Genomic DNA, 19102 nt, shown 5'->3' with positions numbered 1-19102 from the left:
CATCAGGAGGAGCATGAGGCGCCCTCCTGAACCTGTGAACCAATCAAACTGTCAATCACGACGTAGCCACGCCCTAATGCATACCCTGCTTTATCGTCACATATAAAATCAGGGAGGCCAAAATGTCCCAAATGAACATCATACTGCATTGAAGAAGGCTTTAAACTAGCGATTGAGACCATAAACACATTTTGAAAACGTTTACTGAGGTTAGAAATCAAGTGAGAAGTTGGTGAATTCTCCATTGACTTGTATAGAGACGGAAGTCCTTTTGACACCAAAACGGTCGCCCCCTGGTGGCCTTTTGATAGAATGCAGTTTTAAGTTACTTACGCGTTGGCCTCATTTCAGAGGACCGGAACTCCCCGCCTGGTTTAAACAGAGGTACAAAGTCTTTAGAGAGACAAATGATCAGGGGTCAGACAGAACAGCCGAGTGTTTAACTGGATCCACTGTGATAGAACACAACACCTTTAACACTGAGTGTCATTATTTATTCTGAGACTTCATCTTTTCTTCACAGAGTTCATCAGCAGAGCTCAGAGGTTCTCAGTGGTCAGTCTGTCCAGCAGCATCAAACACAGCTGGACTCCATATTTATGGTGTGTAAATGTAAAGCACAGCTACTACTGCTAACTACAACAGCCACAGACTAAATACTAAACTACCATTCTGGTCCAAACAGTCTCCATGCTGCACTCTGTAGACCAGCAGCTTTTCAGTCTGTCACTGATGATCTGATGTTGACTTCTACCAGTTACATTTACATTTGATTCTGTTCCAGCTGCTGGAGGAGAACATCAGCAGGTTTGTGAAGAACGAGCTGAAGAAGATGCAGAAGGCTCTGAGTCCAGATTACCCAGAATGCTTAGAGAGTCAGAGGGAGGATGAGGAGGTGTTGGACGGTGAGGAGGAAGAGCAGAGGAGGAGCAGCAGAGAGGCATTTCTGAAGATCACACTGCACTTCCTGAGGAGAATGAAGCAGGAGGAGCTGGCTGAGCGTCTGCAGAGCAGTAAGAGGATTTTAACAGATTTAACATATTTAACTGTGACCTTTTTAGCCAACTTCATTCCAACATACTATCATATCTTTGACACATATTTGTTGGACATTATTATCTCTATTTCATTTGGTAATATTTTCATTTGTTTTGGGGGGGGTTTTCAGAGACATTTTGTACACAGTGCCAACTTAAACTCAAGTCTAACCTGAAGGAAAAGTTCCAGTGTCTGTTTGAGGGGATCGCTAAAGCAGGAAACCCAACCCTTCTGAATCAGATCTACACACCGCTCTACATCACAGAGGAAACGACTGCAGAGGTCAATGATGAACATGAGATCAGACAGATTGAAACAGCATCCAGGAAACCAGTCAGACCAGAAACAACAATCAGACAAGAAGATATCTTTAAAGCCTCACCTGGAAGAGATGAACCAATCAGAACAGTGATGACAAAGGGAGTGGCTGGCATTGGGAAAACAGTCTTAACACAGAAGTTCACTCTGGACTGGGCTGAAGACAAAGCCAACCAGGACATACACTTCACATTTCCATTCACTTTCAGAGACCTGAATGTGCTGAAAGAGAAAAAGTACAGCTTGGTGGAACTTGTTCATCACTTCTTTACTGAAACCAAAGAAGCAGGAATCTGCAGGTTTGAAGAGTTCCAGGTTGTGTTCATCTTTGACGGTCTGGATGAGTGTCGACTTCCTCTGGACTTCCACAACACTGAGATCCTGACTGATGTTACAGAGTCCACCTCAGTGGATGTGCTGCTGACAAACCTCATCAGGGGGAAACTGCTTCCCTCTGCTCGCCTCTGGATAACCACACGACCTGCAGCAGCCAATCAGATCCCTCCTGAGTGTGTTGGCATGGTGACAGAGGTCAGAGGGTTCACTGACCCACAGAAGGAGGAGTACTTCAGGAAGAGATTCAGAGATGAGGAGCACGCCAGAACCATCATCTCCCACATCAAGACATCACGAAGCCTCCACATCATGTGCCACATCCCAGTCTTCTGCTGGATCACTGCTACAGTTCTGGAGGTTGTGTTGAAAAGCAGAGATGGAGGAGAGCTGCCCAAGACCCTGACTGAGATGTACATCCACTTCCTGGTGGTTCAGTCCAAACTGAAGAAGGTCAAGTATGATGGAGGAGCTGGGACAGATCCACACTGGAGTCCAGACAGCAGGATGATGATTGAGTCTCTGGGAAAACTGGCTTTTGAGCAGCTGCAGAAAGGCAACCTGATCTTCTATGAATCAGACCTGACAGAGTGTGGCATTGATATCAGAGCAGCCTCAGTGTGCTCAGGAGTGTTCACACAGGTCTTTAAAGAGGAGAGAGGGCTGTACCAGGACAAGGTGTTCTGCTTTGTCCATCTGAGTGTTCAGGAGTTTCTGGCTGCTCTTCATGTCCATCTGACATTCATCAAGTCCGGAGTCAATCTGCTGGCAGAAGAACAAACAACATCCTGGTTGTCTAAAGTCTTTAAAGAGAAAAATAATCTAAAACATCTCTACCAGACGTCTGTGGACGAGGCTTTAAAGAGTCCAAATGGACACCTGGACTTGTTCCTCCGCTTCCTCCTGGGTCTTTCAATGAAGACCAACCAGACTTACCTAAATGGTCTGCTGAAAAAGACAGGAAGAAGCTTCCACACAAATCAGGTGATAGTTGAGTACATCAAGAAGAAGATCAGTGAGAATGTGTCTGCAGAAAGAAGCATCAATCTGTTCCACTGTCTGAATGAACTGAATGATCGTTCTCTAGTGGAGGAGATCCAACAGTACCTGAGATCAGGAAGTCTCTCCACAGATTTACTGTCTCCTGCTCAGTGGTCAGCTCTGGGCTTCATCTTACTGTCATCAGAAAAAGATCTGGATGTGTTTGACCTGAAGAAATACTCTGCTTCAGAGGAGGCTCTTCTGAGGCTGCTGCCAGTGGTCAAAGCTTCAAATACAGCTATGTGTGTAGATAACTAACTGGATATATTCATTTCAAATATGTTATGTAACATTTATGTATTACAAGTAAAACACTGTTCTAATTCGCTCTTTAGGCTGACTGAATGTAACCTGTCAGAGAGAAGCTGTGCAGCTCTGTCCTCAGTTCTCAGCTCCCAGTCCTCTAGTCTGAGAGAGCTGGACCTGAGTAACAACAACCTGCAGGATTCAGGAATGAAGATTCTGTCTGCTGGACTGGAGAGTCCACACTGTACACTGGAAACTCTCAGGTTAGGATACAGTGTGACACTGGTTTTAAAGAGACATGTGCCTTGAGCTGTATTGACTTTAAAACAGAGTACACCAAAACAAGCTCATAATCACATTACATTTAAGAGTAGAGGTTTCAAATAAATATGTGTATGATGAGGCTGACAAACACAAACATTCACTCTGTCATGTGTGCATTTTTTCTTCAGACTGAGCGACTGTAACTTCTCAGATATAAGCTGTGCAGCTCTGTCCTCAGTTCTCAGCTCCCAGTCCTCTAGTCTGAGAGATCTGGACCTGGGTAACAACAACCTGCAGGATTCAGGAGTGAAGCAGCTTTCTGCTGGACTGGAGAGTCCACACTGTACACTGGAAACTCTCAGGTCAGAATCTTTTGTTAACTAATATATCTTTTATGATGTGATGCTGTCAGACATTGAGTGGTTGTTGCTGCCTCCTCCATTGTTTTCATGGAGGCAACTCAGCTGCAGCACATAGAAAGAGAGGTTGACTGCCCCTCTAATTAATGTACACAGTTATGTGCAGCTGTAGTCTGAGTTGATGTTGGTTCAACTTCTTCAACTTGCCACCAAGGGGCGGCTGTGCCTAGAGCGGTCGTCCTCCAAATGGAAGATTGGCGGTTCGGTTCCTCCTCCAGTCCAGCTAGCCGCCGAGTTAGCAGCCGAGTTAGCAGCCGAGTTAGCCACCGAGCTAGCAGCTGAGTTAGCAGCAGAAAGCTGTCAGACCTAGCGTCGATGTTTCTGGTAGAGTCGGTGACTTTGATTGACAGGTGACACGTGGTAGGGGGCGGGGCTTCAGTGGACTCGGCGGGAACGCCCACAGCGTTTGGGAGAAGAGAAATAGGCAGACTTTTACAAAACTTTGAAGCCTAATTTCATATATTTGGCGATTTTTTTAATCATTTAAATTTGGCAGGGTGGTTAACAACCCTTTTCTGTGGTATGTCAAACTCAGAACACATATTTATTCTCACTTTACACAGACTTCAATGGTTTACTCTGTAAGTAGGATTAATGCATATTGTGTCTGACCTGCATATATAAATTGTGAATCAACCAGATGTTAAGATGTTAAGATTTCCACTGATATAGCTCTCTGTGAGTTCTTGCATGATATGAATTCCAGAGAGAGAAAGAGACAGGCAAAAGACATGACAAATGTAATTATTTTATAAGGTCTTTGACATGTGACTTAAACTAAAATTCCTCTTCAGACTGAGTGGCTGTAACCTCTCAGAGAGAAGCTGTACAGCTCTGCCCTCAGTTCTCATTTCCCAGTCCTCCTGTCTGAGAGATCTGGACCTGAGTAACAACAACCTGCAGGATTCAGGAACGAAGATTCTGTCTGCTGGATTGGAGAGTCCACACTGTACACTGGAAACTCTCAGGTCAGGTTAAAGCTGATTGTAAAGTGTGACACTGGTTTTAGAGACCCATTTTCCTTGAAATTACACCACCTCTTTAAAAAAAACCTACTTATTTAAACAGCGTATAACAAAGCAAGCTCATAATTACACTACTTTAAAGACCAGTAATTTCAAATATGTACATCTCTGTTAAAGCTGACTGACAAACACAACCATTCACAGATACACATACAGAAGCTAATCATTAGCCAAATAAAACATGAGTATTAATCATATTTTAATTATAAAGAAGGCTGTTTTAAATTTTCTCTTCAGGCTGACTGTCTGTAACCTCTCGGAGAGAAGCTGTGCAGCTCTGTCCTCAGTTCTCAGCTCCCAGTCCTCTAGTCTGAGAGATCTGGACCTGAGTAACAACAACCTGCAGGATTCAGGAGTGAAGCAGCTTTCTGCTGGATTGGAGAGTCCACACTGTACACTTGAAACCCTCAGGTCAGGATTATGGTGATCATATATTATAAAGGTGTCATCATGGCCTGAAAAAAAAGGCAATCTGCATTTAAATTAACCCTTTTTAAGCAACACCATTAAAACAATGTTTAAAAAAGGTAATCATCCCACATGTGTTAATCTGTATCGCAGTTTACGGATGAACCCAAACATGGGCCAACACACATGTAGCTCCTATATGAAACTATAATATAATAAAATAGAATATAATGATTAAAGGAAAACATGGATACCAATTATATTAAATATGAAAAGCAGTGTTATCGCATGTGTATGTTTCCTCTTCAGGCTGACTGACTGTAATCTCTCAGAGAGAAGCTGTGCAGCTCTGTCCTCAGTTCTCAGCTCCCAGTCCTCTAGTCTGAGAGATCTGGACCTGAGTAACAACAACCTGCAGGATTCAGGAGTGAAGCAGCTTTCTGCTGGACTGGAGAGTCCACACTGTACACTGGAAACTCTCAGGTCAGAATCTTTTTGTTAACTACTTTATCTTTTATGCTGTGAATGTAATTTAAACGTATCACCAACATTTTCTGAATTCCAGTCTGTCAGGATGTCTGATCACAGAGGAAGGCTGTGCTTCTCTGGCCTCAGCTCTGAACTCCAACCCCTCCCATCTGAGAGAGCTGGACCTGAGCTACAATCATCCAGGAGACTCAGGAGAGAAGCTTCTGTCTGATGGACTGAAGGATCCACACTGGAGACTGGACACTCTCAGGTATGGAGAGATGAATTTCAGCCTGTTTCTGTGTCACTCTTACAAACTGAGGAACACTGCTTCATGTTGAACAGCAGTTAGGACTCATGTTGGATAGAAAATCATTCTGACCGTGTTTCTTCCTCCAGGGTGGACCATGGTGGAGAGCACAGGTTAAAACCTGGTCTGAAGAAGTGTAAGTGTGGATTGAATTTGATTCATGACAACTAAACAGTACACAGTCAGTTTCTCTTTAAATACAAAGTTGGTCTTTGTGGTATTTATTCATTAAAACATTACTGACAAAATGTGTCATCATGAAACTTTATAGAAATGAACAACAGATCAGAAGTTAAACAGAGAATAAATCCATCAGGTGTGTCAGATGATAAACTGCTGCTGTGTTGTTTCTTCTTCTCTTCATCAGATTTCTGTGAACTCACACTGGACACAAACACAGTACACAGAAAACTCAAACTATCTGAAAACAACAGGAAGGTGACATGTGTGGAGGAGGTTCAGTCATATCCTGATCATCCAGACAGATTTGACAACTGGGTTCAGCTGCTGTGTAGAAATGGTCTGACTGGTCGCTGTTACTGGGAGGTCGAGTGGAGAGGGGGAATTAATATATCAGTGAGTTACAGAGGAATCAGCAGGAAAGAATACAGTGATGACAGCAGGTTTGGAAGAAACGGTCAGTCCTGGAGTCTGAACTGCTCTGATGGTGGTTACTCTGTTTGTCACAATAGCAGAGGAACATACATCCCCTCCTCCTCCTCCTCCTCCTCCTCCTCTGTCTCTAACAGAGTAGCAGTGTATGTGGACTGTCCTGCTGGCACTCTGTCCTTCTACAGAGTCTCCTCTGACACACTGATCCACCTCCACACCTTCAACACCACATTCACTGAACCCCTGTGTCCTGGGTTTGGGTTCAGTCTTCGTCCTGGTGCCTCAGTGTCTCTGTGTCCTCTGTCTTAGGGAGAGTCTCCTCCTGTGGAGACAAACAGTCACACTGCTGACTGAAGACAGCTGCTGAAATCACTGTTCACTCTGTTCAGCAGTGAACAATAGAAACAGGAAGTGACAGCAGCTTCCTGTGTTTAAATGTTGATGGTGGACGAGGTTTCACTCTGGTTTCATTTGGATCAATGACTGTTATTTAATGTCAGGATAATGATAAAATAAATATTTGTGTTTTTTGTCATTTTAGGTTGACTCCCTCATTCCAGGGACATTTCCTGGGGAGTGTTTTATGTCAGTGTGTGGCATGCATTAATATATTGGTTAAACTTTTCAGCAAGACATAAACCAGATATAATAGAGCCTGAGCATTCAAAGTAAAACTCTAGCATTAGCGGGACCACCTCCTTTTCCTGCCCTCTTATTGGGAAAGTGTCTTACTCTAATGCCCAGACTTGCTGTAGGGCTTGTCCACCAGGCACTTGCTTGCTGACTGCCATTTTAGGTCTGGATCTAGGACAACCGGGTTTAGGTAGCTTATCCCTACAGTTACTGCTCTGTAAAGTTTCTGGCACTACTCTTAATCTGACCTCTGTCTTGGGACTCATTTGCCCTGGATGACCCTTTTAGGAACTACTACTCCTGAAACAGGTTGAAGGTTCATGGGAGTACCCAAATAACTATTCCCCTACTAACACGTAACGTTTAGAGAACGTTAGCATTTGATTCTCTAAAGGTTAGGTTATAACCAAACCAAGAACTAACATTTAGAGAACGTTCCCTCTGGTTATACAGAAACCTAACAAAGCCTAACGTTTCGGGAACCACAGAACCACAACGTTCTGCTGTGGTTGCACTGTTTACATCCACACAATGTTATATCTGGTGTTTTTTTGGTTGATCTGAGAACGAAGACTTTTAGAGCTGACAAATCCTGTTTCATTGATATTTAACACTTAGGCTACTAATTTGCATGTAGCCTATGCAATGTGCCTTTAGATAGATAGATAGATAGATAGATAGATAGATAGATAGATAGATAGATAGATAGATAGATAGATAGATAGATAGATAGATAGATAGATACTTATTCATATATATACTTATATATACTTAGCAAGAGAAACCCCTCAGGGATCCCTGATGGAACCATGAGGAGGCCGCAACGAAGTCCACAGCCAAATACCTACGGTAAGGTCCTGAAAAGTCGGCTCGAACATCGGAACTTGATATCGTATGTTAATAGGGTTTAGTCCTGGTGAGCAGTCTGTTTCCAGTTTTGCACCAGGTTTCAGATCAAAACTACCTGCTTTCAATGCCAGGGGATAGTAAATCCACCCAACTTTGTCATGTAAACCTTCTGAAAACCTTACTATGCTTGTGCATCACAGGTTGCCACTAGTTGTGAGGACCAGAAAAGGCCCCTGTTAAACCAGTTCCAATGGGAGCAACTCTGCTATTTTCTCCTCTGTATAGGAGGAAGATGGGGTTACACCATCTGTTGAGAGCTTGTCGCTTGGCCAGTTAAAAAAACTCTGAAGTGCTGAAAAGTCTGGAGTTTCTGTCTGAGGAGAGGTGTACTGAATTGTCTCACCTTATCAGTAGTTACCTGTGTTTGTTTAAGGTCATACACATTTGATAGAGCATGATATTGATGTAGGTGAGACGCAGCCAATCTGCCAGTGCTTTTATCAGGTGTCAGAGGAGAAACTTCTTCTAGCTGGAAGTCACACTGTTTACTGGTTGATGAGTCTGAAAAGAGCCCAATGTTTTGTACTGATTATCGTGAGGTAAATGGGGTCCATAAACCAGATGCTTATCCACTGCAGCATATTGAGGATAGAGTTTATTATTTACTGTGTAACCTCTGTTGCCCTCTATCTCTCTTCTTAAATACTTCTCCCTTGAAAGACCTCGGAACGTTTTTAAATAATTGCTTAAGACTCACCTCTTTGCATTGCCTTTTAATCCTAGATGAGCTTGACATCCTGACTTTTATTGTGTAATTATATTTTGCTTTTATCTATTGTGTTTTTATAGTTTATCTAATGTGTTTTTTATGGTTCATCTTACTCATAATTGTTCTTTAATTGTATCTTGTATTTTAAGCTTGTACAACACTTTGATGAGCTGAGGTGGTTTTAAATGTGTTGTATAAATAAACTTTGACTTGACTTCTCCAGGAGCCGGAGTTGCAGGTTTTATGATACTTAGATGAATACTGTTAATGTTTGACTGGTTGTTATTTCCAAAGTTCAGAGTTCTTTTATTTCCTTAAAGATTTTGCTTTGAAGATGAATACATAGAGTTGGGTCTGCATGTGAATTCACAGAGTTTTAAAAACTTTTCCAGTTTTAAGCTCGTTGGCTTTTCGCAGATTATTTCTACCGTCAAAAGGTAAAGTAACTAATAGTTTTCCACCATTTAATAGTCGCTGTGATTAATAACTTTGTTGAACATTGATGGACTTTTTAAAAAGTTATTATTTATTTACTTTTCTTAGTTTAAGATAAGACTAGTTTGGGTTAATGATAGTTTAAAGTTTGTTTTGTAAAATATTTTCTTGGAAGCTTGCAAATCTGTAAATAAATTGACTGGATGTTTTGCAGCAGTTGGATCACTGGCACACATCTGCATGTCATTAACCTGGGCCTGTCAGAAGGCACAGGCACCAACCAAAATTCAGCAAAAATATTCAATGCAATGATTTCTGTCTTAAATACTGCAGAAATAATCTTGTAATTTTATACATTTGTGCATTTAACTAGCCAGAATGCTAAAGCAACACAAACAGTAAAATCAACAGCATCCAGCATCTTTCTGATATAAATCTGAATCAGTGACAAATGCAATACAACATGTTTCTGGAATCGTATAAAGTATAAACTTAACATTTATTTTCATTTACAGATGTTACATGTATTGTCTTATTTTTTCTTTGTCTTTGAGTTTTTGCTGTAGATGATTAACATAATTTACTGTGCAGCATCAAGGTTTAAGGTTCAATATTAAGTTGATTCAACCATAAAAATAAATAACTAAAACCATAGAACCTTTCAATATCATGACCATCCATCACTGATTAATGAACATAACACATAAAGATTAGATAACATTCAGTAGTCAGCATTAAATATAATACATGTTGATTTGTAATCTCCTCTCAGATAAATGAGATATTGTATTTAAGTGTGACTGAAAGGAAAAAAAATGACACTGATCTTTATAGAATAGAATAGAAAGCGTTATTGTCATTATATTAAACATGTAATGAGATTAAAGGTGCTACTCCATTTGTACTTTTAAAACAAGAAAAAGCAAGACAACCAGATAGAAACAAGCAACACGACCAGCAAAAAAAAAAAAAAAAGACTGTTACCTTCCTCAAATCAATACATGAAACTAAGAGAAATGACATAATTCCACCATGTTTTCTAAACAGTTTTATCTTGCTTCACAGTTTAATGGTTTAATGGCACTGACTCGAGAATTAGTGCCACCAACTGTTTATCTCTTATTCACACAGCAGTATTGGATGGAAACAAGCATCCACAATATTTTTCTTAGACGATATTCAGCAAATTCGGTTAAAATATGCTCTATGTTTGGATGGAAACCTGACTCAAGACTGCTACAGAAATAATCATTGTTATGATGGTGTGACTGCTTCCTTAGATTGAAAGGGAAAAAGCATCATCTGCTGATGGAGAATTACACATTCTAACTGTCAGCTCAGTCAAATATAATATTGAAGCGAAACACGTTAATGAGAGGACACTATTGTGTGATATGCAGCTGGTTGTAATGAATGAGCATGTTGTTGTGTTTGTGTGAAGGTGTTTCTCTGCTATGGATCAGAGTGAGGACAGAGAGGAGGGAGTCCCTCCCTCTAAAAGCTCTCTGTGTGGGGAACATGACAGCCAGACCAAAGCTCAGAGGTGAGATGAGGATCTCTAACTGTCCATCACTGTTCTCCACTCACATCACTCCACCATCATTATTCACACTCAAAGCTCTGTGTGTGTTGTGTTGAAGCCCAGAGAAGCAGCACAGACCAGACTCTGCTGGACCTGGACCAGAACCTGGACTTAAACGTAAACCTGGACTTAAACATAAAGTTAAACCTGGATCCAAACCCAGCTCTGTGTCCATGAAGAGTGACCGGTCAATGGGTCAACCTCGTGACTTCAAACCTGGACAGAAGTCTGATGATCAAAGGTACGAAGTGCTCCATAGTTCTTCTAGAGGTCAAACATTCCACAGAGCATATTTAAGGGCTTATATTTATTTGAACGAGACACTAAATGTTGTATTTATATAATGTCTTGTTTTTGGAGGTTGATCCATCCAGATCCTTTTGGATCCAGTTCTGTGTCCATGAAGAGTGACCGGTCAATGGGTCAACCTCGTGACTTCAAACATGGACAGAAGTCTGATGATCAAAGGTAAGAATTCAGTTTTTATCCAGAAAGAATTTTATTTAACACATGTATTTATACTTTGTTCTATCAGGATTAAAATGCAAAGATGAGACAACACTGCATCCAACGCTGTTAATGAAGAGCACTACACAAACTGCAATACAAACTACAAAAAATGCAAACTCATTTCGGCTGCTTGTGTCCGCGATCTCATTCTTTCGGTCACTACCCAAAGCTGGTGACCATAGGTGGGGGTTGGGATGTAGACTCACTGGTAAATTGAGAGCTTTGCCTTCAGGCTCAGCTCTTTCTTCACCAGGAAGGTCATCACTGCTGATGCTGCACCGATCCGCCTGTCAATCTCATGCTCCCTCTTACCCTCACTGTGAAGAAGACCCCCAGATACTTAAACTCCTCCGCTTGGGGCAGAAAGTCCCTCCCAAACCTGAGGGGGCAATCCACCTTTTTCTGGCAGAGCACCATGGACTCAGATTTGGAGGTGCTGACGTTCATCCCGACCGCTTCACATTTGGCCTCAAACCTCCCCAGTGTGCGTTGCACGTCATGGTGTATTGAGGCCAACAGAACCACATCACCAGCGAGGCAATTCTGAGGTCCCCAAATTGGACTTTTCATGGAGGCTGACTAGAGTGATCCCCTAATAGTTGGAACACACCGTCCGGTCCCCTTTTTTAAAATGTGGACCACTATCCCGGTCTACCAGTCCATGGGTACTGTCCCTGACCTCCATGACAGCCCCACAATGTCCAATGTCAATGTCCAGAGCCCCCCCAAACAGGGATATGGGTGAAGATTTTCTTGCCACTGTCGCCAAGTGCTTGCTCATGTGGGAATGTTGGGTCTCTTTAAAATTTAAATTTTTGCTTCAGTGACCACCCGCACTGCTGCCTTTTTGGCCAGCCAGTACCCATCTGCTGCATCCGGAGACCTCTGAGCCAGCCACTGGTATCCACCAGCGGGTTCTCAGGTTGCCTCTCCGACAGGCACCAATGACCTTCTGGCCACAACTCTGAGCAGCCGCCTCCACAACTGAGGTCTTGAACATGGTCAACTGAGACTCCATGTCCTCAACCTCCCAAGGAATGCAGGAGAAGTTCCTCTGCAGGTCAGAGTTGAAGATCTCACAGACGGGGGCCTCCTCCAGGCGTTCCCAGATCACCCACACTACTCATTTAGGTTTCCCAGGCCCCCCCCACCTGATCCAACTCACCACCAGGTGGTGATCAGTTGACAGCTCTGGTCCTCTCTTCACCCAAGTGTCCAAACATACTGCCACAGGTCGGATGACACAACTATGAAGTCGATCATCGACCATTGGCCTAAGGTGTTCTGGTACCACATACATTCATGAACACCCTTATACCTGAACATGGTGTTCGTTATGGCCAATCCATGACTGCCACAGAAGTGTAATAACAATACACTGCTCGCATTCAGATCAGACAGGCCATTCCTCCCAATCACCCCCTTTCCAGGTTTCTCCATTGTTGCCCATGTGGGTGTTGAAGTCCCCCAAGAGAAAAATGGAGTCAGCAGGCCTCGCCCCTTCTAGGACCCTGCTCAGAGAGTCCACGAAGGTGTGGTACTCTAAACTGTTGGTCGGTGCATATGAACAGACAACAGTCAGAGTCATCCTCCCAGCAACATAAAGTTGTAAGGAGGCGACCCTCTCGTTCCAAGGAGAGAACTCCAACACTGCTATGCTCAGCCGGGGATACACATGCCTATGCCCACGCCTCTGCCCAATGCCCGATCGACATCGCACCCTACCCCCCGACTTTATCCCTGCAGGTGGTGGGCACACAGGGCGGCGGCTCCATGCTGTTTCTTCAGGCTGTGCCTGACTTGGCCGCATGAAAGGCCACCAGACCCTCGCCGGTGAGCTCCCCTCCCAGGCCTGGCTCCAGGAGAGTGCCCCATCTCCCTATTCGGGGCGAAATTTCCACTACTCTCTTGTGTCACTTCATTTGGGATTGATTGAATCATTCTTAGTCTGGCCCCTCACCTACCAATTTACATACCATAAAACCAATACTGTCCTGAGGACATTTTACACATTTACATTCACCACACACACTTTTAAACATTAACTGGTATTATGAAGTGACTCGTACCTGAAAAATAGTCTTTGAAAGATACACAGACACAAAATGTAATCACATCATGTGTGTAAGGTAAGAATAAACATATACTGTATATCTTTACAATGATTCAATATTGTTGAGTAGACTGTAACGTCCACATGTAATACTTGACTCAGTTCAATTCAATTATTGTATCATATCCAAAATCAGAGGTGCAATTATTGTGTTCCCCTTGGGTATCATAATAAAACAACACAAGAGATTGTTAAGGTAGGTCTTCATGTAGGTCATTTATAGACATTTAACACATGAAACTGTACAAGACACTGTAATAAAATATTTTTTTGTGATTAAAAAAACTTTTTCCACAGACTTCAGAAGCAGAGCTCAAAGGTTCCCAGTCGTCAGTCTGCCAAGCAGCATCAACAAGACCTGACCTCGATATTTATGGTGTGTAAATGTACAAGCATATGCTGGGATGATTGTCAGTCAGAACTGAAAAGCCTCTTGAACAAAAGATGAAACACTTGCCTCTAACTAAGCCCTTCTTAATATACCATGAACTGGACAACTAAATCTTCACAGACAACGATTTCTGCTGATTTAAAATTGAATACTATTATGTTCCAGCTACTTGAGGCCAATGTTATCAATTTTGCGAAGAAAGAGCTGAAGAAGATGCAGAAGGCTCTGAGTCCAGATGACCCAGAATGCTTAGAGAGTCAGAGTGAGGATGAGGAAGTGTTGGATGGTAAGGACGAGGAGCAGAGGAGGAGCAGAAGAGAGGCATTTCTGAAGATCACACTGCACTTCCTGAGGAGAATGAAGCAGGAGGAGCTGGCTGAGCGTCTGCAGAGCAGTAAGAGGATTTTAACAGATTTAACATGATGGAGAGGAAATGGAGGCAACATGGGAGAGGTTTATATTTCAAACTCTGCTGTTAATATGATGCACACATCTGCATCAGATATATGAACTGAAAACAGTTGTAGAAAACAGTAGAAACTGTTTGTCTACAACTGATAACCTCAACAGATTTCCAAATAGAAAATGGTTGAATTGTAATGTTTCCATTAATCGGGTTTACAAGAACCAACACATTTTTATTTGTATTTTGTTTATTTAGGAACTGCAGGTGCAGCTCTCTCCTGTCAGCATAAACTCAAGTCTAACCTGAAGGAGAAGTTCCAGTGTCTGTTTGAGGGGATCGCTAAAGCAGGAAACCCAACCCTTCTGAATCAGATCTACACACCGCTCTACATCACAGAGGGAGGGACTGCAGAGGTCAATGATGAACATGAGATCAGACAGATTGAAACAGCATCCAGGAAACCAGACAGACCAGAAACAACAATCAGACAAGAAGACATCTTTAAAGCCTCACCTGGAAGAGATGAACCAATCAGAACAGTGATGACAAAGGGAGTGGCTGGCATTGGGAAAACAGTCTTAACACAGAAGTTCACTCTGGACTGGGCTGAAGACAAAGCCAACCAGGACATACACTTCACATTTCCATTCACTTTCAGACAGCTGAATGTGGTGAAAGACAAAAAGTACAGCTTGGTGGAACTTGTTCATCACTTCTTTACTGAAACCAAAGAAGCAGGAATCTACAGGTTTGAAGAGTTCCAGGTTGTGTTCATCTTTGACGGTCTGGATGAGTGTCGACTTCCTCTGGACTTCCACAACACTGAGATCCTGACTGATGTTACAGAGTCCACCTCAGTGGATGTGCTGCTGACAAACCTCATAAGGGGGAAACTGCTTCCCTCTGCTCGCCTCTGGATAACCACACGACCTGCAGCAGCCAATCAGATCCCTCCTGAGTGTGTCGGCATGGTGACAGAGGTCAGAGGGTTCACTGACCCACAGAAGGAGGAATACTTCAGGAAGAGATTCAGAGATAAGGAGCAAGCCAGCACCATCATCTCCCACATCAAGACATCACGAAGCCTCCACATCATGTGCCACATCCCAGTCTTCTGCTGGATCACTGCTACAGTTCTGGAGGTTGTGTTGAAAAGCAGAGAGAGAAGAGAGCTGCCCAAGACCCTGACTGAGATGTACATCCACTTCCTGGTGGTTCAGTCCAAACTGAAGAACATCAAGTATGATGGAAAAGCTGGGACAGATCCACACTGGAGTCCAGAGAGCAGGAAGATGATTGAGTCTCTGGGAAAACTGGCTTTTGAGCAGCTGCAGAAAGGCAACCTGATCTTCTATGAATTAGACCTGACAGAGTGTGGCATTGATATCAGAGCAGCCTCGGTGTACTCAGGAGTGTTCACACAGGTCTTTAAAGAGGAGACAGGGCTGTACCAGGACAAGGTGTTCTGCTTCGTCCATCTGAGTGTTCAGGAGTTTCTGGCTGCTCTTCATGTCCATCTGACATTCATCAACTCTGGAGTCAATCTGCTGGCAAAAGAACAAACAACATCCCCGTTGTCTAAAGTCTTTAAAGACAAACTTAAACTAAAACATCTCCATCAGACCTCTGTTGACAAGGCCTTAAAGAGTCCAAATGGACACCTGGACTTGTTCCTCCGCTTCCTCCTGGGCCTTTCACTGCAGACCAATCAGACTCTCCTACGAGGTCTGCTGACACAGACAGGAAGTAGCTCAAAGACCAATCAGGAAACCACCAAATACATCAAGAAGAAGATCAGTGAGAATCTGTCTCTAGAGAGAAGCATTAATCTGTTCCACTGTCTGAATGAACTGAATGATCGTTCTCTAGTGGAGGAGATCCAACAGTACCTGAGATCAGGAAGTCTCTCCACAGATAAACTGTCTCCTGCTCAGTGGTCAGCTCTGGGCTTCATCTTACTGTCATCAGAAAAAGATCTGAATGTGTTTGACCTGAAGAAATACTCTGCTTCAGAGGAGGCTCTTCTGAGGCTGCTGCCAGTGGTCAAAGCCTCCAACAAAGCTCTGTAAGTGGATGGATTGCTAGATTAGTAGTTGCTCACTATTTGATTATAAACATTATCAAGAAAGGTTTGTTTCATGAAAGAAATCAAACTTCTTTATTATGTGTATTACTAATCCCTCTTTAGGCTGAGTGGCTGTAACCTTTCAAAGGGAAGCTGTGAAACTCTGTCCTCAGTTCTCAGCTCCCAGTCCTCTAGTCTGAGAGAGCTGGACATGAGTAACAACAACCTGCAGGATTCAGGAGTGAAGCTGTTGTCTGTTGGACTGGAGAGTCCACACTGTACACTGGAAACTCTCAGGTGAGGATTTAGAAGTTTGTAAAATGTGTATAAATCAGTTATATAGCCAGTCCACTATTATAGGTCCTTGTTGATCACATATGAACTCCTGAATAGATTAGCCCTTCTTGGGCTAAAGGGCCATGGATGTGCTTCAAGTGTTTTCAGAAAAAGAGCAGCTGTCAGTACAGCTCCGTTATTTTTTATGTAAACATTATGACGTGAAGAAAGGACAGTAGGCACTGCTGAATGCACACAGCTATGTGATGCTGCTGTCATCAATTCATTCACTGTGGCTTACCTTGTGACCATGGCAACCACATAAACTAAAGTAAGGGAAACAATATGACAACTAATTTTACTGGTATCGGGGTTCCTTGATATACAACTCTTCACCAGCAAAGACAAAATATATTCAATCTGTATTAATGATATTAATGAATGTTCAAGCTTCAGGGTTTCATTACACAATAAGGGTTAATAAGGGTTTTGCAGAACCTCCGTTGTCTGCTCAAAGCTGAGCTGAAATGAGCTTATTTCTATCTACTTGTATTTGAAAATTCAGTTCAGCCAAATCCTCTGACCGTTCCTGATCGTGACGCAAAAGGCAGGACTCTGAGGTTTATTTCATATATCAGTTGCTATGTCAAATATGAATACCAGAACAATGACTTACTGTAACTGAGGGTTGTTGCTCTCACACAGAGCTTCTTGTAACATCAATAAGTCTGGTAAGAGACAACAGAGACGTATCATTGTGCCTCTCAGAGAACCATGAATACAAATAAGCTGAAGATGTATTTCTTTTCTATGGCAGTAAATGCAAGTGACAGTAACGTTAACATGATTAGCATCAGGACTATGGCTATGTACTGACACTACCCCATACAACCAGGGAGCCTACCGTAGTAAAGCTGTTAGCTTAGCTACAACACAGGTAGCCCCCGGAACCTTTTGCAAAGGGCCATCTCCAGCACGGACACAGAGTCTAACGGCAGTAACTCATGGTTAGCTCTGACTAACAGCTCTACAACACAATTTATGTTACACTGAGCTATGGTCAGTTAGTTACTTGATCTGTTAATAGGTTATTTTGCAAGCAAACCAACTAATGATCTCCACATAGAAGTTAGAGTAAACCGAAATTTAAAAAGGAGTGAAGTATTAAAGCTGCAGTCGGTAACTTTGAGGAGAGAGAGGACTTAGCGTCAAATTTGAAGAAGTACAACTTTCAGATACCTCCCCCTCCCTCTCCGCTGCATTCCTGCTCTACCTCCAAAGTCCCTCCCCCAGAGGAGGCTGACGTGCACGCGACCCGGTATGCTGTTTTGGGTCACGGAGGTATCGGTAGTTTTGTCCTCGCTGATTGTTGTTGCTGCGCCATTACTTTCTCTACGCTCCTGAAGCCGCTCTCCCGAGCTGAGGAGGAAGGGGGAGGGGCTGTGCACATGCGCAGTGATTGACAGCTGTCAGACACTCCATCAGACACCATCCTGGATCTGATTGGTTCTTGTTGACCTGTCGCGGTGGATTCTAGCAATTTGCCAATTTGCAATGGGAGCAATAGATGGGGCTAAATGAGCCTGTTTTTTTTTTGTTTTGTTTTTTTACATATTACTAGTTTCATGTAATGCTGTCTTTACATAGTGACAGTCTTAGCAAATATGACAAAAAGTTACTTTTATAAGACTTACCAACTGCAGCTTTAATGATTTCTACTGATATAGCTAGCAGTCAGTTCCTGTATGAATTCCAGAGAAACACACAGGAGAATGACATGACCAAGGCTGAATTAATTTACAAAGGGGCTTTTGTAATATGTAATGAGTTTAATATTCAACAAAAAAAATTTCTTCAGGCTTACTGGCTGTAACCTCTCAGAGAGAAGCTGTGCAGCTCTGTCCTCAGTTCTCAGCTCCCAGTCCTCTAGTCTGAGAGATCTGGACCTGAGTAACAACAACCTTCAGAATTCAGGAGTGAAGCAGCTTTCTGCTGGACTGGAGAATCAAGAATGTACACTGGAAACTCTCAGGTCAGAAATATGGTTAAATGTATCTTTATCTTTTAAACATGTTAATGTATTACCCAAAATGTTGCAGCACAAACTTTTTTGTATTTCCAGTCTGTCAGCATGTCTGATCACAGAGGAAGGCTGTGCTTCTCTGGCTTCAGCTCTGCGCTCCAACCCCTCCCATCTGAGAGAGCTGGACCTGAGCTACAATCATCCAGGAGACTCAGGAGAGAAGCTTTTGTCTGCTGGACTAAAGGATCCACACTGGAGACTGGACACTCTCAGGTATGGACAGACAAAATGAGATCATACACTGCAGTTGTGTCATAACCAGCATATTTCATGTCTCTTCAAGAGACTGCAGCCTAGATTTCAAATAAGTCATTACAGCTTGAATTTGAACTTTTCACCCCAAGTTCAAAGAACAAAAGTTCAAATTTTTAATAAAACAGATACTGATGATTATGATGATTATGGTTAAATTAAAGGAAGAACTTAAATCAACAACTGTATACAAAGAAGGAATCATATACATTGTTGTTAGATACATTCCAGAAAACATAGCCATGTGTATAATGTA

The 19102-nt window shown here is 42.7% G+C and overlaps 1 protein-coding gene and 1 pseudogene across 1 annotated transcript; both read left to right on the top strand.

The window, feature by feature from the left end:
- Positions 1–539: 539 nt before the first annotated feature.
- On the top strand, positions 540–6791 carry LOC133997992 (NACHT, LRR and PYD domains-containing protein 3-like; the record flags this gene model as incomplete). The annotated part of the gene is made up of 10 exons (XM_062437731.1): positions 540–602; positions 785–1013; positions 1169–2972; positions 3066–3239; positions 4454–4627; positions 4922–5095; positions 5402–5575; positions 5658–5831; positions 5960–6006; positions 6238–6791. Coding segments are annotated over 10 exons (3567 nt in total), but the record flags the coding sequence as incomplete, so codon positions are not given.
- Positions 6792–10622: 3831 nt separating this feature from the next.
- The window catches only part of LOC133997235 (NLR family CARD domain-containing protein 3-like), a 30772-nt pseudogene continuing 22292 nt past the window's right edge, over positions 10623–19102 (top strand).

This window comes from Scomber scombrus, chromosome 17, assembly GCF_963691925.1.
Source record: "Scomber scombrus chromosome 17, fScoSco1.1, whole genome shotgun sequence".
NCBI lineage: Eukaryota > Metazoa > Chordata > Actinopteri > Scombriformes > Scombridae > Scomber > Scomber scombrus.
The sequence above is the reverse complement of the archived record's forward strand: the minus strand, read 5'-3'. Positions and strand labels throughout refer to the sequence as shown.